This window comes from Sinohyriopsis cumingii, chromosome 12, assembly GCF_028554795.1.
Source record: "Sinohyriopsis cumingii isolate HCF-2022 chromosome 12, ASM2855479v2, whole genome shotgun sequence".
Classification (NCBI taxonomy): domain Eukaryota; kingdom Metazoa; phylum Mollusca; class Bivalvia; order Unionida; family Unionidae; genus Sinohyriopsis; species Sinohyriopsis cumingii.
Genome location: NC_142972.1, coordinates 119880755 through 119904923, shown reverse-complemented (window position 1 = coordinate 119904923; position 24169 = coordinate 119880755). Strand labels below are relative to the sequence as shown.

General features: G+C 37.5%; 1 protein-coding gene across 1 annotated transcript; it reads left to right on the top strand.

The window, feature by feature from the left end:
* Positions 1 to 18789: 18789 nt before the first annotated feature.
* Positions 18790 to 19356, top strand: LOC149787343 (protein CFDP2-like). Its single transcript, XM_089976091.1, has one exon. The coding sequence runs from the start codon at positions 18790 to 18792 to the stop codon at positions 19354 to 19356; it is 567 nt and encodes a 188-aa protein (XP_089832217.1).
* Positions 19357 to 24169: the final 4813 nt, after the last annotated feature.

Here is a 24169-nt window from a genome sequence, read left to right as displayed (position 1 = left end):
ATGGCAATTGTGATGCAGTTTTACTGCCATAATGTGACCCGAAACCATATGTGGTTGATAGACAATTGGAAAGTTGTGAGATCCGTGATCTTGCATTGATTAGAGACAAATTTATGTATAAAATGTACACGTCGGGCTTTTTAATTTACAACTGAAGTTGTATGGAAGTCTTTGGAAATTTGGGGTAAACTGATGACTTCTAGCAGAATCGCGCCAGGGTTTGACACCGTTCGGGTTTTTTGGCACGAATTTACGGGCTAAACATATCATTATTGTCCACACTTCAGCTTTGTTTTTACTCCATGGACACTTGTATGGTTTATATGTGATGTGTAAAAACAAATTTTCAGATAATGATTGTTATATATATATATATATATATATATATATATATATATATATATATATATATATATATATATATATATATATATATATATATATATAAATTCCATATAGACAGTAATTTAACGGAGATGCTGTTTGTAAATACGTGCATTTAAAGGACCGTCACTTGTGCAATTAAATTACATTATATGCAACCAGAATTCATTTTTATAAAGCACCACTATGATTTTCGTATTATTGCAGTCATATATCTCACCTGATAGGAAATAAACTTTATTTATATAGTGCATGTCGCTAGTAATTACACAAGGTTAATGATAAATAAGTTTCCAGCAGTTACTATAAAATAACAATTATATATTGCAGATTCTTATTTGGTTGGTTGGATTTAAAAAAAAAGATAACATTGATTAAACTATTTAATAAACTTAATTATTATTTTTACGAATAGTACTCTCATGTCGGGCTCAGTAGTGACGTCACCTAACATCAGTGATTATTGATTCATTTGATAGATATTCCCATTAGTTCCATGAAACAATCTGAAGATATTGGTACGGTCTTTTTACAATTCTAATCAGTCCCCATTCTGTAAGAGATCACAGTTCTTGCGCATGTCTAGATGTATAGAAGCTATGTCCATCTTTCCATTAAACAGCCTTTGTTTTTATTGTCGTCTCACAAAACGTGCACACCTATATTCTCTGGAAACACAAAATGAAAAATAAATCTCTTTGATCTAACCTGTGACAACTCGCCAACACCCTCGAGGAATGGTGACCTGGACTTTTAGAAAGTGTTGATGCAGAATATTAATGATATACCTTAACGCCTTCTAGGTAGTTGAAACCGCTCATAACACTATTTTTTTTACGCTTCTACGCCATCATATCTTAAACAAAAGAATTGTAAAAGCAAAATTATTCTTGAATGTAGAAAATAAGAATTTAAAAAATGAGATATTGATCCAGTTCAACTTTTAAGACACCAATTGCTAAATTTGGAGACATTTGTGTTTATTAGGTACTGGCATTTCAAGGTGCTCAAGCCAGCTGTGTTCAGTGAGTACCGGTATAACAATGTGTTCAAAACAGCTGTGATTCAAGTGCCGTGTTCTAAGTACCGGTATATAACAGTGCTCAAAGACATTTCATCTGTGTCAGAATCTGTTGTGTACATTCTTAACATAACTGAATTTGCCAATGTAATAAACGTGATAAACTTATACGTATTAAATAAATTATTGATGGTAAAAGAAAAAACGAATTAATGATATTTGAAAAACAAACAAATCAATGACAGAGAAGAGACTAATCAATGATAGTTAAAAAAGAAAATAAGGAATCGACGTTTCGTTATTACAATATATGCTCATTTTGTACTTAGTGATTTTAGTGGAAATTCGGTTTTCTAGCATACTCGTACCCATGAGGTTTGCTATCCGAGGGGTTTCATAACCGCCAGTTGGAGGACTCGTACCCTCTGGTAAACTATATTATATATTTTTGTATTTTCTCAGATACGGAAAGCTGGCCGCAGTTCAGTTACCTTGGATTAAATCAAAGCAACTTTGACGTGTCGTTATTATCGTGATGAAAGACAATAACACAGTTGATATCATAACGCATTATCGCTCATACATTCAAGATGGAACGGGTTCGGCTCATAAGAACAAAATCAGATCAGAACACAAAGAAAAAAGAAAACAAACAAACAAACAAACAAAAAACAATATTCATTCAGTCAGAAAGAAAACATCTTGGTGTCCGATTAACGTGTATTTTCCACCGATTTAACGTAAGTCTTGTACTTTTTGCCCAGATTTATAAAATGTTGTAAAAAAGCGTTTAAATCCATGATTAAATTTGTAGTTTCAAATACAATTCATAAATCCTAAAACATTTAGCAACGTTTCGACATTTCAATCCGGCTTGGGCCGATTTCACACAAGTTTTGCTCTATTGTTCGTCGGTTTTTGTTTCATTTACTTTTTTTTCTTGATCGACGCAGTCTTTTGATATTGAGCAATTCTATACGATTGTTATTCTATATAGTGTTATCTTCAAAGATATTCAATTATCTTTTGTTCAGTCGCCATTATAAGTTAGTAGAATGAAAACCCGTTTTGTTACTTGCCAAAGAGAAGCCATGGGGCATTATTTATTTCAATAATTAAGATGAACAAGTCTGGCATGAGCAAACATCTTGCAACCTGCGACCGGCAATAATGGTTTTCATTTGAACTCCATCGTAATCGCCTCTGCAGCAACTTCCCTGAATTAATTGAATTCTGGGGAATAAGCGGATAATAAACATCCAATGCGTGGGTACGAAAATACCGTTCTTCATGTACGAAACCACCTTCGTTTGGGTACAAAACCTACAATCTCCACCTGGTACGAGACAGCTTGAGTACGAAAACACCGGCACCCAAAATTTGTACCTTTAAAAATGATCTATTTCAGGAGATTTCTGTGCCAATAAAAAAACTCACTTATAATGAAAGTAACTTGGTGAAGACTCTTGTTTAGCGACGACTATCCCGATCCACATATTGTGAAGTATCCCATTACAAAAGGATATCTTTCTTTTCTGCACACATCTCAAACAAGTCCTATTCAATATAAGTCTAAGATTCCGTCTACCAGTCTGTAAACCGAATTAGATTATAATAAGCCAAAGGAGTCTCTTTACCGAGTGAATTCAACCCTGGCGTGAATCTACTAGAATCACTTGTTTGCCCTTTATTTCCAAGGACTTCTCGACAACAATCGTTGTCTACCGAAACTTCCAACGCATTCATAACTTTCCTTTTATAAATGCATGACCACAAATATTACAACTACACCTTTGCATCACATCTTCATAATTGCATGCCAACCTCACAACTGCATGGTTCTCGTTATCACAATTTCGTAACGTAGCGCAAGTATTTTACGCAGAGAAAATATACAACTCCAACACCAAATACATGGTACTATATTTCCTTCTCTACGCTAGGCCAGTCAAATCATGATTTTAAGTCTCATTTCGCCAGTAACCTTACACCATATTTTCCATCATAGCAACAATAAAAAGCGTCTCCAGATAATAGAACAGCCTCCTCTCAATTATTCCATTGTACAATTTATCAGTCCCTATCACAAATACTTCACGTGGAGACACACACTCAATCCACACAATTAGGGAATGGACATTTATGCGGCTCTGACCTGAACTCTAATACTAAACCATGCCATCAGGTATCACGGTACCAATTGTTTTTCCATATACCTCAATGCTAATGTTCTGTGAAATAAATATACTTTCTGTCCTACTTGGGCATGCATGTCACACACTGCCATATAGAACAATGCTAGATTGTCAATTTGACAATGACATAACCAGGTACTCCATTGCATTTAAGAGAGATAACTCTACTGGAACTAGACAGGGGTAAGAGTTATCTAGTCACAACAAGCACATTTTCAGCCATGTGTACCATATTTTAAAAAAATCATAAAAAATACAAAATATGATCTAGATAGAAATTAACACAAACTCACATGTTGCCAAGAGGCTCAACATTTTTTTAAGCCAAACAGAAAGTACAACTCTTACATAATGCACCAATCACAGATAGTGTTGTTCTTTAATTCTGAATACAATGTTCCATACACCTTAAGCTCCGCCCACCTGGACTTGCGCAATTGGTACCGTTATACCATCACGAAATCTCATCAACACTAGATTCTGTAACATTTGCCCATAGCAACTGGCTAATTATTCGGTTTGAGGACTATTTCCCCAACACCGACTTCCCATAATCAAACAATTAGTCACGAAAATCTAGTAAATGCTTAAAACGGAAAGTTCTATACAAATGACGCATACTCCAAATTTATTACAATATTTGAGAGTTATATACCGCCTACTTTGATGTATATCCAATTATATGAAAGATAGAGTTTAACGTTGCCCATCTATCTGTATTTCCAATTATATGAAAAAAGTTAAACCTGTATGTCCAATTATATGAAAGAAGTTAAACCTGTATATCCAATTATATTTAAAAAGTTAAACCTGTATATCCAATTTTATGAAAAAAGTTTAACTTGTATATCCAATTATATGAAAAAAGTTAAACCAGTATATCCAATTATATTAAAAAAGTTAAACCTGTATATCCAATTATATGAAGAAAGTTAAACCTGTAATATCCAATTATATGAAAAAAGTTAAACCTCTAATATCCAATTATATTAAAAAAGTTAAACCTGTATATCCAATTATATGGAAAAAGTTAAACCTGTAATATCCAATTATATTAAAAAAGTTAAACCTATATATCCAATTATATGAAGAAAGTTAAACCTGTAATATCCAATTATGTGAAGAAAGTTAAACCTGTAATATCCAATTATATTAAAAAAGTTAAACCTGTATATCCAATTATATGAAGAAAGTTAAACCTGTAATATCCAATTATGTGAAGAAAGTTAAACCTGTAATATTCAATTATATTAAAAAAGTTAAACCTGTATATCCAATTATATGAAGAAAGTTAAACCTGTAATATCCAATTATATGAAAAAAGTTAAACCTGTAATATCCAATTATATTAAAAAAGGTAAACCTGTATATCCAATTATATGAAGAAAGTTAAACCTGTATATTCAATTATATAAAAAAAGAGCTAAAATATGTAATACCCTTACTGAAAACTATCCTCAGGATATGGGTGTGCCCAAGGTAGCATGTCGTGAGACACCATTTTTTAACATCAACATTAGCAACATGTTAAACTTACTTAATTCATAAACTGACAGCTCGCTAAGTATTGATCACTTTTTTATTTGATATGAATCAAAGTGTTTGTATGCTATCAAACGGCACCTACCAGATATTCCCATTATGAATACAGGAATTGGCAGAGAAAAAACGGATTAAAAGTTTCGAAATCTAAAACCGTTTACATGCATTTCTACCGATTGCACATAATTCACGATGACCCAATCTTTAGTTGAATATTCTCTTATCCCAGTTGTAGAGGAGACCAGTATTTGTGGACTATTTGTTTTTTTTTACAATAATCTAACGTTCCTACAATATTCCCCGGGGACAAATGTCAAGAAGCCCTGGTATTTTTACGACTTGTAGCAAACACGAACTCGGACGCAGATAAAAAAGTCTTGATTCATGTGTACTGGTCTTTAACAAGATCAATACTTGACTGTGGCCCATTTGTGTATGGAATAGCTTGTAAGTCTTGCCCATCGCTTGATCCAACATTGACGGTCTTAGTTTTTGCTATAAGCTAACGTTCCTATTAGATTCTCCAGGGACAAATGTCAGAAAGCCCCGAATTTAATACGAGTCGTAGCAAATAGACTGGGACGCAGATCAAAAAGTCTTGATTAGTGTGTAAAGGTCTTTAGCAAGATCTATACTTGACTATGCCCAGATTGTGTACGGAACAGCTTGTAAGCCTTACTTGCCCAATGCTTGATTCAATGCAACATATCAGGGACTTAAATTTTATATGGGTACATTTAGAACTTCTCCTCAACAAATTGACTCTTCTGTACATTACCAAACTATCGACTGCTCCGGTGGCCTAAATTGTTAGAGCATCCTCAACGGATGCGGGATGTCGCGGGTCCGAGTCATGCCGCATACCAAAGACATAAAAAATGGTACTAACAGCTGCCTTGCTTGGTGCTCAGCATTAAGAGGTTAGTGTTAGGACCGTCAGCCTGGTGCCATGATAATGTGACGGGATGGGGCATGATGCTACATGCCTGTTACATGATGCCCCAGTACAGGACATTCCTATAAACTGCCACACTGCAGGCATTTTAGCGATATGACTGGAATTTTTTTAAAGCTATGTCAAAAATCCAAATCACACACACACACACACACACACACACACACACACCTATCCACTAATCCGCCTAATACATCAGATGATGTTGCCTTAAGGCCCAGATACCGAAGAATGTACGCTTGAAATTCTTAACTGTCATTCCACCTTTTGACGTTCACCTCACATAGAAGCAGAAAATTCTGTCCCCATATCACCACTTTGGTTATCAACAGACCTCAAAATAATATTTGGTCTTTTCCAGTTCAAAATGTCCAGAACAAATACTTTTGTTTTTCAGAGCTTATCGAACAGAACAAATACTTTCGTTTATCAGAGTTAATCGAACTCAAAGACTTCTGCCACGGCCGGCCGTCCCTTTGAGCGGATTGTTCCAGGGTTGGAAACAAAGCTGGATACGTCGTTGCAACACACGATGGCACCATCTCGAGCAGGTTACTGGATAAATCTTCAATTTCTAGAGCAGAAATAACAGGCATCCTAAAATCTCTTAACTACATTGCATCCTCACTCTAAAAAGAAAAGAAAACACAACAACACATTTCTTCATATTTTCGGATTCATTTTTCATAATGAAAGGCTTGGAAAACATATGGTTAGTAATATACCAAGTCGTACAGAAGCAAAGTTTGCTCATGCAATATAAAGAAAGTGTTCCATTCTGTTGTATGTCTTGTTACACTGTACTAAGGATGATCAACGGACAGATAGAACGTCCAGATCAAGCATCCAAAGACGTTCAGCATTCATTCGTTTCCGAATGGAAATTCCATGAACCGTCTAAAAATATGATATAAATCGAAATGTTTTATATGTATATCCGTATGTATGTATGTATGTATGTATGTATGTATGTATGCATGCATGCATGCATGCATGCATGCATGTATGTATGTATGTATGTATGTATGTATGTATGTATGTATGTCACTCTGTGTGTGTGTATGTATGTATGCATGGATGGATGGGTGCGTGCGTGTGTGTGTGCATGAGCGCGTGCGTGTGTATGTGTGCTAAGATATATTCATCTCGCGTTTAGCAGCACCTCTCTAGGTATTTTTAAATGTTTAGAATATTTTGTTTTAACTTTTTCTTTTATAAAATATGTCAAGAAATTTAATACCGTTCGACTGACAAAATAGCGTTCTTCAAAATCACGTACAGCGGCACGGACAGCACTCCAGACACCTGCATGTGTCTGCATGTGACATAAGTAAATGACAGTGGCGTACAAATGTTGGAGAGAGAGAGAGGAGAACCACTCTGCCACCGGGCAATGAGCATACATTAAATTCTGTATGCTCTTTGGGTACCCTCTAACTGATGTCAAGACGTTTGAATGAGATTGTCACAGATGATGAAACATGGGTTTGCTTTACTGAACTCTCCTTTTTTAGAAATAAATGTTTGGATTAGACACATCGAGCAGAGACCACAAATCGCTTGACGTAATCGAACTATCAAGAGAATTTTAATTGCATCATTTGTTTATGCTAAAGACCTGGTCGTCCAAGTACATATGCCTAACTACAATGCGTCAGCACACTGGTATTGTTTTACTCTTTGACAACGCACCGGCACAAAAAACCTCTATCGTGATAGACTTCTGAAGAAGCACGCCATATGAACTTTGCCACATCCTTCATACAGCACTAATTTTATTCCAAGTGATTTTTGGCTGAATTCGGTTATCAAAGATTCGTTCACGGGAAGACGTTTTGGAGCCGCAATACATCTGAAAGTGCAGTTTTCCATTGTTTGAATAACATATCAAAAGGTTAACACAAAATTATATTTATTTATTGGACAATCAGAGTGAGAAAGTGTGTAAAGTACCTTGAGGGATGCACTGACGTTCTGTTCACTGATAAAGAAATTTGTTTTACATCACACAGCAGAACGTTTTCTTTTCTTAATACCCCTAATATATGGTGCCATGTAAAAGTAAAATTCAAAAAATACAAAACTGAAGAATTGCACATAACCCTTAGGAAAATAAACCTTTCTAAATAAAAGTATACATTCAATACAACTAGATGAACTATAAAGCATACAAATGTCAACATTTCTGTTAAGGTATAAAAAAATAATAATATATAAAGGTAACACATGTAATATCCTTCAAAGATATGGTCAAAATTTGTTTTATGTGGAATCAACTTGAACAGACAATGGGATTTAAGAATATACTTTTATTCTCTCAAAAAGACTCTTTCGGCTAGCTGCGTGTATGCCAATGATCCATGCGGTTCGATGACCATTAGATACCGATGACATATTATCTTTGGCATTCATCGGTCTGCGGAAGACGATCGATATCCAGTAGCCTTTGGTGACGATATGTGGGTTATGGGAGACGGGCACAGTCACTGATTGCCGTTGATAAAATTATGTGTTTAAAAATAAAACTATATAGGTCTAAAACGTTTAAGATTTAGGGTCAGAATCCATTGCCGATCGAAAAGTTCGAATTCGTCGTACCAATTCGAGTTTGCTCTGACCCTTGTCTCTCCCCTTTTCTTTGTATTTGGACATTTATGTTTGGGTGTAGAGTTAGACTTCAGTTCATTTCATGATGACATGCGCGGCATGGTTCACTTTGACGGGATGCGTCTGTCAGCTTTAAGATCAAGAGTGGAGCAAAACAGGGCTTCATCCTGGCACCAGTAGTGGACCTAATCTGAGCTTCCTCTGACACTTGCAAGCCGATATTTTATATTTAGACATTTATGTTGGTGTCCAAATATTAAAACGAGGCACCAAAACAGTGCTACGACTGTATGGTCTTATACTAACATAAAAGAGTGTAAACCAAGTTTTGTAAAATTCAACAAATTATTTATTTAAATAAAAAGGATATGATATCAGACTAATATCTTCGCAATCACATTATTTAAAATGACACTGTTTTAGCGAGGAATCTTAGCCCAGACTTCAGTGACTCTATACATTACTTGTTTTTACTATACGCGGGTCAAGAACAGATATATAGAGTAAACACGAACATTGTGATTCAATGTATCCCATATTTATTCTTTTCCATATGTCTTCCGGATCTAAATACTTTAAATATTAACCTAAATCCATTCATTCACTGTTAGTTTCAATATGCCATACCACAATACGATTTCTCTATTTTTGCCAGTGAATATTATGTGCTTCCCTATCGTTATTGTTGTCATAATTGACACTTTGTTGTTTGTTCGTTCGTTCGCTTCTTTGCTACTGAAAGTATGGCCAAAGTTGTGAATAAAAAAATAATAATTTAGGGTGAATGATATATTTGATGAAATAAAAAATGCAAGTTTAAATGATTATGGCATGAACTTTTTAAAAAGATTCGTCCTAAATGAAACTGCCGTATACATTACACAGCTCAGTCTATTAAAAATGCATTTAGGTATTAGGAATATATTTATTCTTTCTTTGTTTTGTCCATGATACGAATCCTAGAGTATTGTAGAATGCTTTCCATGTGTTTTAATACATGTATTATAATTTAAACTCTCTCTCTCTCTCTCTCTCTCTCTCTCTCTCTCTCTCTCTATATATATATATATATATATATATATATATATATATTCGCAACTAAACCGATATAAACATGAAGCATGCTTCAGGCAGATTAAGTGGTCTCATTTATATAAGCTTTGACTTTGAACAGCGATGCAGCCTACAGATATATCAGATGTACACGTATGCATCTCAGATTTATTAACATGTCGCAAATGATACCGATTTACTGGATGACACTGTCGTTTCAACTCGTCCGAAATAGAATCAAATAAGTCGGTGATGAACGTCGCCCATTTTTCTGCAAGGACTTATGACTCAAAATCCTTGGATCTGAAGGTTCACGTGTATGCCGTCGTTCGAAGTGTGAGTTACTCACTGGTGCGATACGGCGATAATCCTCGACTCTTTAGTTGCGAAGAATTGCCCCCATTACACTAAGTTCAAGGTGAAATACTTTGAAAGTTTCAGCTCCAAACATTTAACAGCTCCCGATGGCAGAAATCCGCCTAGCGCCATGGGGAAATAACCCATCACTACTCACCCTCCACTCTCGTGTTGCCACTGCGAGCGATACATAACCTTTTCGTCGTCGATATAGCTGGTATCGCGATATAGTCATTTAATCGATTCACAATGACAATCGCTTATTGTATAAAGTTTTATTATTCTGTACTCTCTTTTATTATACAGGGAGATAACGCACGACTGTAACCATTCCATACAACATACACATTTATTTGCAAATGGGTGTGTTTTGGATTATAAGTATGTGCGTTCTTTATCATTGGATTATAAGTATGTGCGTTCATTATCATACATTACCTACTTCCCTTTTCCTTATCAATTTGTTTATGGAGATGTGTGTGTGTGTGTGTGTTGTTCAGTAAGGAAGAACGCGTGTCAGTCATCATAAACATTATACATTATTTTGTAAGTGAAAGAGTTTGCTTGTAAATATGTGCATTCATTATCACACGATAACATACCATATGCCCACTATGCAGTGGTTTGAAAATATGAGTGTTGGATTGTAAGTGGAAGTGGGTGTTAGTTGTTATACCAATTCCCTATTTCTCTCTTTGATTGCACAATATTTCTTTGTTTCTTTGATAATTCATTTATACATTCACCCATTCAATCATAACCATTCACACACACACACACACACACACACACACACACACACACACACACACACACACACACACACACACACTGCCTTTGGAAAAATGACGCCACTCGATATAACGTGACGGTAGAGCTTGGTGGTGGTTCGCTGCTCCATTGCTACACTGAAAGCCCAGACTTGCGCCAACATATTTTTAATTCTTTGTGATCATTTTGTAGATTGATCGAAAACACTTTTAGTTGTTAGATCAATTTAATTTACTTTGTCCTCTGAAAGTTAAAAGATATTTATAATACCGTTCCTTTCTTCCAGCTCTGGCTAAAACAATTCTTTACTTCACACGTGCAAATAGTGTAACAATGTTGTGGTCACATTCCCCAATAGCTCATTTGAGAAATACAACAGAAGAAATTTGTATCTGGCCTTAAAATACAAATTCCATCTTTTTCTGTTCCTTAAATAATGTGATCTCAAGTTAAAATGTACTTTTTGAATAGATTTCTTAAACGAAATTATATTTAGCAAGCAATGCTGCAACAATTATTTAAGTTTTTACCTTTGCGTATACTATACAGTATACATCAGAGTCATCGAGTGCACTGAAATAAAGTAATTAACGAACCTACCTATCATCCTCTAAAATGATACTTTTATAGCGGAGTTATTAGGTGCATTTTAATAAAGTCATCAACGAACCAGTCTGTCATTACTAAAATAAAATCATACTTCGCAGTTTTTTTTCTTTTACAAGTTTTAAAAATAGATAACAAATAATGATGCAATACCATTCCCATATTTATCGGTTTGTAATGATGCGTATTGGATTGTAAGAGTGCCTGTTAGTCATCATATCCATTACTCCCGATGCACAGGTTTTTATGTGTTGGTCTTTATCTCTAAGGGTGAGTGTTTGTTTGCAAGTACGTGTCTTAGTAATCATAAGAAATCGAACTCTTATTTTATATAGCAAGGTTTGTAAAGGTGTGTGTTGTATGTATGAGTGTCAGTCATCATATCATAAAATATCATAGCCACTGTTCCCATTGAGATCGGTTAGTAAGAGTATGAGCTTCTTTGTAAGAAAGATCGACCGACATTCATCATAGCGTACCACATACCGCATTATAGGCTACTGCATTTGTTTGGGAAAATATAAGCGACTTTTTCTGAGTAAAACTGCACGACCGTGGGAGTACAGTATTAATCAAAAAAAAAAAAAAAAAAAAAAACGCGTTCAAAAACTAGAAGTGTTGTTAGTAAATGCGGTAGGTCTTGTCATATTTGCAAAATGGTAGGAAAATCCAAACAGAATAAACCCAAGGCTGATGTACAGCCTATTCCTGCATTTGACTGACTATTTAGTGGAATAATGGTAGACTGTGTTGGTCCGTTACTTAAGTCCAAGTCAGGCCGTCAGTGCTTGTTGACCATAATGTATGCATCTGCAAGATTCACAGAGGCAATTTTTCAGGAATATTAAAACAAAACGAACAGTAAAAGCTTTGACAATGTTTTTACCGATCATATGTCAAATTTTATATCTGTAATTTTCCAGCAAGTCATGTGTGACTTTGGCATCCAGCAGTTCATGTCTCCTGCCTATCACCCTGTTAGGGAATCAGTTCATGAATCTTTAGGATTTAGTTCCTTTGAACTTGCTTTTTGGAGGCACTGTCAGCGGACCATTGCCATTGCCTAAAGAGAGACTTGTTTCAAATGAAGGTACATAAATTAATCTTCTCCATTATGTTTCCAGTTTTAAATACAATTTGTTAAAGGCTTGTGAAGTTGTAAGAACTAATCTGAGGTGTACTCAGTCAAAAACGAAATTAAGGTATGATAACAACACAAAGAAAAACGGGTTTTCAGTTCTGGCTCTCTTGCCCATACCACAAAATCATTCTGAGGCTAAGAAATGTTAAAGGAGTATGTTGATAGAAATAGCCAATTTAATCAAGCAATCAGTTTGGTTGTACCTGTCACACACATTCATAACTGGAATTCATTGGACTGTAATGGCATTGGTGTAACCAATTATCAGAATTGAGAAATTATGAATAATCTGAACCGGAAACTTTCACATCTGCAACATGGCGTTAAATCTGCAGATTCCACACCACTGAAACAGCATCCATAGAGAATGAAGCTTCGCAAACAAGAATGTTTACGAAAAGAAATTCAGTATTTGCTAGAGAATGATTTTATAGAATCGAGCAAAAGAGACAAGAGTACACCATGTATACTTGTAGCAACACCAGATAATAATCTCCGCATGTGCACTGATTATAGAAAGGTGAACAATGTGACCAAAACAGATTCATATCTATTGCCAAAAATTGATGACTGGATTGATAAAGTTGGAAATGCAAAATATGTCACCAAATTGGACTTTCTGAAAGAATTTTGGCAAATTCCACTGACGGAAAGAGGAAAGGAAATTTCGCCATTCGTAACTCCATATGGACTTTATCATTATAAAATGATACCTTTGGGATGAAGGGTTCACCTTGTACTTTTCAGCATTTAATGAACATGATTATGCTCTAGATAATTGTGATGCTTACACCGATGTTGTCTTCAACTACAACAACACCTGGCAAGATCACTTAGAGACATTTCGGACATTCATTGACAGACTCGCTGATGCCAATTCGACAATTAATTTATCCAAGAGTAAGTATTGTCATGCTTGCGTTATATTGCTAGGACATTTCGTGGGACATAGGCAAGTTAAACCTATATAGACTAAGCTCCAGGCTATCTCAGAATTCCCTGTGCCTATCGGTAAAAGGAACAAAAAATAAAATAAAAAAATAAATAAATAAAAACATAGAAAAACAACTATACCCCGCCCCCAAAAAACTGATGCGATTCTTGGGTATGGCTGGATACTAATGGAAATTTTCTTCTAAGTTTTCTATAAATGCTGAACCACTAACAACTTTATCTAGTAAGAAAACAAAGTTTTATTGATCGGGAAAATGTCAGGAGGCTTTCGATAAATTGAAGGCCATCCCAGTTCTTTCAGCTCCAACTTTAAGTCAATCATTTAAAATGTATGTTGATGCAAGTGGTGTTGGTGTTTGTGTTGTGTTGATTCGTGAAGACAAAAATGATGTAAATTATCTAGTGTGTTTTTCTAATAAATTTAATAAGCACTAGAGAAATTATTTCATAATCGATGGCTTTGATACTGGCATTGCAACACTTTGAAGTCTGTATTAATTCAGCTCCTTCTCCGATTAGTGATCACAACCCTTTTACTTTCGTTGGAAAGGTGGAGTTTGATGTAGCAGGATTTCAATATAGACATTTGGCACGTCAGGGAAAAAGACAATGTCTTAGCAGGTGCAATATCATGTGTATAGAAAATTATATTGTTTCATGTATACTTTGTGTCATTTTAAAGATGTAATCTTACATAAATCATTTATTGCATACATATTTGACTAATAGTAAGAAAAAGCTTTATTGCATAACTCTTTCTTATTGTTTATGAGGGTATGCGCCATGCATATTTAATTTGCATTGTTTGGTTTTTGTGGGGTTTTAAAAAAAATTCATTTATGCTTGTATGTTGGACTTAATCTTGTCCAAAATCAAGTTCACCTTCTATTTGACCTGAATTGTTTATTTTATGTTTAATTCTGTAAACAACTTAATATTAGGATCATTATTAGTATTAGAAGGAAACATTTATTTGAGTCTGGGTCTAGCTTATTGGAATTCCATCCCAAATATGCATGATGGCCTACCTGACGTATTACTTATTCTATATTATAATTTTAGCAACATACCATCTAATTATACGAAGATTTTTTCTAGTAAACATTAGGATACTTCTGCAAGGTTAGTTTCCGTTAGGTATTTTTTTTATATAGAAAATGCTAATTGTGACTTGAGGTCAAATAGAGGACTATATAATCACGTTACTGGAAAAATTATTCGATCGTGCTTGAATATCGTAGCAGATTCAATTGTATTATTGCTGTGTCCAGAAATTAATTTGGACTAGAATTTTAATTATTCAAATTATTTTATTTAAATGATTCTTCTCTGGAAATACAAAGTGTTCTGCAAAAATAAAATTATTGGAAATAGAAACTTGAATTTATGGTGAAATTTCAAATAATGATATTTCTTGGATTGAATTATTGTGTTCCAGCAGAAGTCTGTTGGTACATCAGCATTATACAGGCCACCACAGACACATCAATACTTTTATCGTTGGATTTAATTTGGATTTCGACTAAAGTTCATTCAGAACTTTAATTATTAGGACCTGCCTCTGTAATTCTGGGATTATTTCGGATTTAATTCGTAATACGGTAAGTTCCTTTTGTTTTACATTTTCACTTTGTATTGTACGAAAATAAACTATTTGTTGAATTTTTTAAAAGCTTGATGCTTCTCACTCTTTTCTATTACTTATTTTAAGAATATATAGTCGTAATAAAATACATAATCGTAGATTCATCAATACTCAATAACAATATTATTGCGCACACAGCACCGCCTGGCGACCGTTGGACTTCGACATTATTTATAAAAAAATTATCGTTTTGGTCTCCTTAAAATTTAGATTATACTGTGATTGATAGCATTGAAACAACTTTTCTCGTTGGTTTGGAATGGAGTGGTGTTGTTTTTCTGTCGTTTCTACTAAATTCTGTCTGTTTGTCTGCTTGTGATGGACTGGATTTAATGGGTCGATCTGTACATGTGATTTTGAGCAGTCGATGGGTTGGCGTTGAGGAATCAACTGCACCCGTGTTTCTATTATGTCATTGTTTGTCACAATGTGGAAGAACATGAATTCTTTTAATTGAAATTATCAAAAGGACGCTGTGGGATATCACATTTATTTCGTTTTGAGCCCAATAAGGAGACTGTGATATCAGTTGGAAATGTAGTGAACATTTTCGGAACCTATGTCATGTAAATCGGATTTGCAGAACTAAGTTAGTAAATACATTTTGAGGAAATTCTAGATGCAAAAATGTAAATATATTTATTGCCAGTCTTGTTACCAGCTAAAGAAAACATATGTTTCTGTCCTGTCACTTGCATGATCTTTGCTGGAGGGACCCAGTCACCCCACATATGTACATGACCACTCTTCTATCGCTAGCATAACATTCTATCTAAAAAGTTAAACGGGGAAAACTTCAACGCAGCTATTGTGTGACCGTCCATTTAGTCAGCAGAAATAACTGCTTCGTCGTCTTGGCTAATTTGGCTCTGAGGCTCTTAGATTTCTATCAAAACCTTCAGTTCCATTTTTTGCTCGAATTTACTATTTTGAGAGACTTGTTAAATGGACTTATCTGATAGATGTGCAATAGCCCTTGGCCTCGAAATGTTTTTTTCTATGATATTGTTATAGACCGTGGAGAGCTCAAATAACTAGCATTAATCATCATACTAGTATGCACATTTTGCAGCCTATATATTGACTTTTAAGGACGGGTCTTTGCCTGATATAGGGATTTGTCATTATGTTGTGTTTCTTTTCAGGTATTTGTTTACTCCGTTTTCCCATACACGTCAATAGTGTCCTTTCCATATTGAATGTCCCATACATCATCCCCATTGCGACCCATTTGTGTTAAAAATTTGGCACATGTCCATTTTTGCCCCATCGTCGCGATGCACGGGTGACAATCCTCTGTTTTCTTACGGGTGTGGGTTGTTAATTTTCCATGTATCAATATAGTGGAACGTTCGTCTTAAATTTTCAAAAATTCCCATAGGAGCTAAACTTAGTTCTGTCCTTGTTAAGTTTCCATGCATCCCCATAGGACATCGACCATTTCCCAGTTCATTGTCCGTATTTCCTCATAGTAGCACATCTATTTAAAACCCATGATAAATTTCCAAATGTCCAACAGCAGTCTATCCGTTTTCAAGTTCGAGAGGCGCACTGTTGCCAATCCATGTTGAATCGTCCCATAGTGTCGCACTCCGCAGTGTCATTCATATTCGTTATGTCGCATTGGTCCTTGATAACTGCTAGTAATGGTAATAAAGTATGTATTTGTTCGTTAATAATGCAATCCTGCATTCTTGTCGGCTTAGGTCACACCCTGAGGCACTCCATTCTGTTAGTTAAAAATGGAGAACTATACATAACATCCATTCTCTTATCCCAGTAAACACCTAGGTAAAGGTAATCCAATGCGGATGTTGGAGGACTTGGCGGGGAATAGCACCCCCACCCCCCAATGAGCACGAAACAGCTGGAACGTTTTTTGGAGTAAGAGTTCTTAATAGGTTTATTGTTACATTGTTAAAAGTATGTCCTTGGTACGTTCCAAATGCAGGAGCTGTTTGGGTCTTAGCATTTTACCCCCCACAAGGTGATCTATTCCGCAGACCTCTTCCCGAATTGTTTACGTCCAACCCCAACCATATTTTTGGCTCCGCCCCTGATGAATGGTTCTTATCAGTAAAGGTGCACAAGTTTGCAAAGATAATTTCACTGTACATTTTGTCGGGGTCAGCGTGACACTTAAACATTAAGTTTGACGTATGGGTTAGACTGAGAGGGATGGAATCTGCCCTGTTTGGGGCATGACTTGGATTTTAATTAGGACTCGCGCGGTTAACGGTTAAGAGGTAGATAGAGTGCAATTCTAATGCAAGATCATTAGTGGGAAAATTACACCAGTTGTGACGAACCAGGAAATTTTAGGAAGACGTGGGCCCTTTGAAACAGGTGTCATAAAATTATACTTTCAAGAATAGATAGTAATAAATGCTAACTAGAGATGATTATTCTGACTTCTAAGGGAGCGATAACAAGTTTTGACGGTTAAAGTAGTAATCCTGATTGGCTAAGCTAAAATTATGGTGTTCCCAGACGGAATTAAAAAATGAAATTCATCAAAGTTATTTGGAAAGACTGGAAGCACTAGGTGATGCTGTCATGCCAGCAATTTGAGTTAGATCAGTCACTCGATAATATGATGAAATTTGTTATATCATTGTAGCAGAATGGCTAATTGAATTTCGCGTAATTTTTGTGCTCTACTTCTGACAGAAAGTGAATTATTGACATATCATGTTCAATTTTATTTTGTTTATATAATTGATTAAATTGTTTTATTTTAATACGGAGGCTCGTGTTATTTGGTTCTATTATCTCTGCTACGATCTCTGTTATTTCATCCTTAATTTCCTATTTTATTATATGAATTACTCGATCTAGGCAAGAACACAGTGTTCGATCATCCCCCAGATAATAATAAGCAAAGCCCACAAGGAGTTGGTTAAATCACACATCACCACCACCTCCTAACTCATCAAATTTTTTCCAACAAACCGTTAATTCTGTTTTTGTTACGTATATATGGGGCAATGGGCAAGTCATCCAGACTTGCACGGGAAGGTAGACGCTCTCGCAGTCCACGAGTCTTCCAGCTATGGATAAATAGTGTGATGTTAACACGGCATTACTTAGAGGAAGAACTTCCGAGACGAAGTCAACGGAAAAGCGGTAAAGCTGCCAAACATCTAAACGGTTACGTGCTCGTGATCAAAGTGAGCCACCAAGTTGGAGGATATCGGATTTTGTAAGGCCTGGAGAGGGTTGGCCCTAAACACACCACACAAAAAATGACAACCACTACCCATTCCATACTAGCTCGGTCGTCGTGCACCAGGGCGGAGTTGGAAAGTATACGACTGGTGCTCAGAGCAGCATGATTCGTGTCAGGAACAGCATCATCATTGGCACCTGGAATGTGAGAACACTGAAAGCAACAGGAAAGCTTGAGGAGATTACATATGAAATGAACATATACCACTGGAACATAGTACTGGATAAACAACTACTTTGGAAGCTCACAAACTGTACTTCATTGACAGAGAAGACAAACGTGAACAGGGAGTTGGGCTCCTTGTACACAAGGACAGCGTGAGTACTGTCATGGGATTTCGGCCAGTCTTTAGCCGACTCATCACTATCCGCCTCAGGGCAACTCAGTTCAACATCACCGTAATACAGGTTTCCACCCCAACATCAGACTATGATGACGCGGATGTGGGAGACTTCTACGAGCAGCTGCAAGAAGTTGTGGATAAAATACCGAAGATAGATATTCTGGTTGTGCAAGGCGATTGGAATGCTAAGATGGGCGAGGACGCTTGCATGAACTGTAAAGGAACATGTGGTCACTGCTGCAATGCACAGACGAATGAGAGAGGACTGAGGCTCCTGGAATTTGCTAGTTATGCTGGCAAACACCTTCGGCCAACACAAAGTATCCAGAAGACGGACATGGCACAGTCCAAGCGGAGACATCACAGTCAGATTGACTACATCATGGTGAACAGGCTCGTACAGTCAAGTGTAAACATCGCCAAGACTAGAAGCTTTCCCGGAGCGGACATAGGAAGTGACCAGGATCTGATGATGATGACCTTCAGGCTATATCTAAAGAAAAGGTCAAGAAAGAGAGCCACACAAGAATACAATTTGATCTCGAGAAATTGAAGGATCCCGAATTAGCAAAAACCTTTTGGTCAATGATTTGTGGGAAATCGGTACCGCTCACCAACCTCGACGCTCACAATACCGACATGGACACGTTCATCACCACCTTCAATACAGTAACGAACGAAACAGCCAGCGAGATCTTTGGTAGACATCGCCCAGACCAGAAGCCCTGGGTCACAGCTGAGGTCTTCAACCTGTGTGAGAAGAGGTGGAAATGGAAGAAGAAAAAGAACGATACAGAAGGGACAGAGCAGTACAAGTCAGTCAACCAGGAAGTCAAGAAAAGCATGAATAGAGCAAAAGAGAACTGGATAGAAGAACAGTCCAAATCCACTGAGGTAAACTTATAAAGGATCAACAGCAGGAAATTTTGAACAAGCACAAAACAGTGGCGGGTTATCTCTTTACACAGAACTTTACAACCACCGAGCCACAATAGATCCAGACGTACTGAACGTCCCTCCAGCAACTAACAACAACCACCACCCTATCCTACGTGAAGAAGTAGAAGTCGCATCGCATTAAGATAGCTGAAAAAAGAGGAAGTCAGCTAGAGTGGACAACATCCCAGCAGAACTGATCCAAGCTGGGGGAGAAGCAATGATTAGCGCCCTCATAAACATCTGCAACAAGACCCGGAAAACAGGAGTATGGCCATCGCCGTGTGCCCAATCACTGATCATCACCCTCCTCAAGAAAGGTAACTTTCAAATGTGTCCAAACCACCGTACAGTCTTATAAGCCATCCAAGCAAAGTCATGTTACGGATACTGCTGAACAGACTAAAGCCACAGGCTGAATGGATCATTGCCGAGGAGCAGGAAGGATTCAGCGCAGACCGCAGCACAACAGGGCAGATCTTCAACCTCAGGATCTTGTGTGAGAAGTACCTCCAACGCCGGCATATGTACCATGTCTTCGTGGATTTCAAGAAGGCATTTGACAAGGTAGGGCATGCAGCCTTGTGGGCGACCATGAGACTGTACAACATCAATACTAACCTCATCACAGTAATAGATCACCTCTATGGCAAAGCAACCGGTGCAGTATGCTTCAACGGCAGCATAGGAGACTGGTTCAGAATGACAGTGGAAGTCACACAAGGACGTTTGCCCTCTCCCACACTATTCAACATTCTCCTGGAGAGAATCATGGCAGACGCGCTTGAAAAGCATGAAGGGACGGTCAGCATAAGAGGCAGAACAATAACCAACTTAATTTTGCCGACGACACTGATGGACTAGCAGGAAATGAGCAAGAATTAGCTAGCTTAGTAGAGAGCCTCGACAAAACCTCTACAGCCTACGGCATGCAAATTAGTGCAGAGAAGACCAAAACGGTGACCAACAACACCAAGGGCATCAGCTCTGACATGAGTCCACAGCTTCAAGTATTTGGGGGTAACTGTAACAGTTGAAGGATCGAAGCCTTAAGTACTCTCCAAGATTGTACGGACAACAATAGAGCTGACAAAACTGAAGCCCATCTAGAACGACAAGAACATCGCACTCAGTTCAAAGGTCAGACTGATGCACTCACTGGTGATCTCCATATTTACCTACGCCTGCGAATCATGGACCATAACAGCTGGCTTAGAGAAAAGGATACAAGCCACTTAGATGAGATGTTTCCGAAAGATCCTCGGTGTCACATACAAAGACCATGTCTCCAATGAAGAAATACACGATGACCTCCTAATCACAGTGAAGAAACGTAAACTGCAGTAGTATGGGCATGTCTCACGATCATCAGGACTTGACAAGCCAATCATGCAAAGAACTGTACAAGAAAGAAGAAAGAGAGCCAGGCAAAGAAAGAGGTGGGAAGATAACATTCGAGAGTGGATAGGCTTGACATTTAGTGACTCAGTGAGAAGGAAGGAAACTCGAGAGTAGTGTAGTGGTGGAGCCTAGCCTCAATGGGAGTTTAACGTTAAAATAGTGTCCCGGTACTCTGGCCTCAATGGAAATTTAACATGGGGAAAATAAGCTAGGCACTCTAGCCTCAAGGGGAATTTAACATGGGAAAAAGTCTTGGGCAACTCTAGCCTCAAGGGGAATTTAACATGGGAAAAAGTCTTTGGGCAACTCTGGCCTCAAGGGGAATTTAACATGGGAATAGATGGTGGGATTATAAACATAAAGACAACATTTGTAAAAAAAATTTTTTTGAAAGGCAATGAAAGTCAAGGTCTTTTCGAGGCATTGAAGGGGCCCTGAAAAGGGCCTTTGGGTTTATGTTAACATACCATTCTGTTAACATAGAAGGCATCGTATTGGTCTTCTTCTTGTCCTCAAACTCTGTCTTACTTCAGGGCCATAAATGAGAACCCTCTATAAACATCCTTGCCTCTCCACGTATATTCTTCTTTTCCACACACAGGTTTCTGTCATTCTAACAATAGTCCACGAGGATCGGACGTACATGGGTAAGTCCGTTCTAAACATCATGGAAGAGACAAGAGTTGATGATTCCACGTCGGTCCACATCTTGGTGACGAGAACAAGTGAAGGAATGCAGCAAACTGTGGGTTTTTATAGGGAGAGGGAGGATTGAAACGGATTGAGTTCATTGACCAATCCAAACACGCGTTACAAAATTCAGTCACCATTCGTCCAATCGGAAGAAAGCAGTCCGTGACGTGACATGTCCTATATAGAGGCACTAGCGTTTGTTCGCAGTCAATCCATGCGACACAGTGAGCATAAACATGGCGCAAACTCAGAAGACAGTGAATTGGGGTGCACCAGTCGTGGAGACTACCCAAGTGAACCCGGACTTACTTTCAGAAGAGGTGAATTGGGATTTTGTGGATTTTCTTTCGCAAGAATTTGTTACGGAACCTTCGCCACCTTCTCCTTCATTACCGCACGTGGAGAATTTTAAACAAAGACAGAAAGAAGAATTGGAGAGATTTGTACAACAACAAAAGGAAATGGAACAAGCTTTTCTCCTACAGCAACAGCAGCAAGAAGAAGAGGTAAGAAAGAAACAACAAGAAGAAGCAGCAGCAAAGAAACAAAGGGGTGAAAGTCAAACGGTCACGATACTGTTGGACATTTTAGCGGAGTTAAGAAGTCTGAAACAAATGTATCAGACTTCTTTATTACGTCCGAAGAGACAAAAACCTTCCCGAGCTAAACAACCCAACCCTGTGACAACACCTACTGTGCCACCCTTACTTATTTCTACCAAATCATCATCATCATCGACAGTACGCAGCCCAGAAGTAGGCCTTAGCCGTGGCAAAGGCTTAAGGCAGTTAAAGTTAATATAAACCAACAAATACCCCCAAAGGTCCTTTTCAGGGCCACCCATGTCTCTCGAAAAGAGATAGTGTTTCAATTTGCCAACATCAATTAAAACTAAAAAAAAGAACCTTTTTTACCCCTATAGTACGTGAGAATGATTGAGTGCGTGTGAGTGTAGATTCTTATTCTAAAAATCATAACCAAGAGACACTTACTTTTTATAGACTGTCTATTCTGGTACAAATCTTACAATTCAATTCACAACACATCACTTTAAAAAGTATATAGGCTTCTGCTTTTGTCTTTCTTCACTCTCTCTTTTTTTTAAATGTCTGCACTTTCACAGCTTTTTCCTCCTCTTCATCCTCACTTTCTTCCCTTCTTTTTTTCTCCTATTTCTGTTTCTTCACCTGTCTTCTTTCTTCCTCTTCTTCCTCTCCATAACTCCCCTCTTCTTCTTCTTGCTCCTGTTGTTTCTTAGGGCAATCTGGAGACCAATGCCCTTTTTCTTGACAATGATAACAGGTATCTTGACTTTTGTCTCTTTTAGCCCCTGTTTTTTTTTGACGGTCTGGACACTCTGAAGATCAATGCCCTTTCTTCTGACAGATATAGCAAGTATCTTGACTTTTATCTCGAAAGGAGGGTGAGTAGTCCCTCGACTGGTCTGAAGAGAATTTTCTGATGACCCTTCACAAAGCTCTGATGAAAAGTTCGATCTGTGTAGTCTCTTCTATTGTTCTGCTCAGCTTGAAAGTGAAATGAATAGTGGAAGGACAAGACACACGCCCTTTATATACGCTGGTCTGTCATGGCTATAAAGTGACCCATGGTGCTTAAACTTTAGTCATTTGACTTCTTGCAGTCAAGATGAAACGTTCCAATCCAATTGAGAAGAAAGAAGAAAGTAAGAGGCAGAAACGTGATATATTGCCTCGTACCATCAATGCAGTCTTGGCACAAATTCCTGCCAGTGATTTTGAAGAGGACATGAGTGAACCAGAATCCAAGCCCAGAGAGTCTTCCTCTAGACAAAGTTCACCACCCTTAGTCAACCCTGAAAGGTACTATTCCATTCGAGAGACAGAAAAGCGCTCCTCTAGAAAATTTAGAACCACGGCTTACACGTACACGGTGAAGTTTAAAGATTTAAAGTCCGACGAACCGTTAGAGAAAGCAGAGGGCTTCAACACCGAGGTGTGGGATTCTTTGCTCACCACACTGAAACACCAATGTCAAGCCAAAGAAGATGATCGTTTGAGACTTTCCATACAACACGACGGCTTGAAATCCCCTGTTTGGATCGGGTTTAGTAGCCCTGCAGAATTGACCCCTTCCAAAGTCATGGACAAAATTCAACACGTACAACAATCTAATGACCAGTTTGACATCACCGATGGAAAAGCCACACTGTTTATGACCCACGTCTCTCCTCCTCAAGCACCAAAACAAGTCTCGTCCGAACTAACAACCCTTAAGACCAGATGTGTTTAGCCAGGGCTATCGTGGTGGGACGAACCTATGCCAACAAGAACGACACAGCAGAATGGAAAAGAGCC

Bases quoted from the DNA above. Each gene is read 5' to 3' on its own strand.
- LOC149787343 (XM_089976091.1), top strand. From the start codon at position 18,790: ATGGGATTTCGGCCAGTCTTTAGCCGACTCATCACTATCCGCCTCAGG.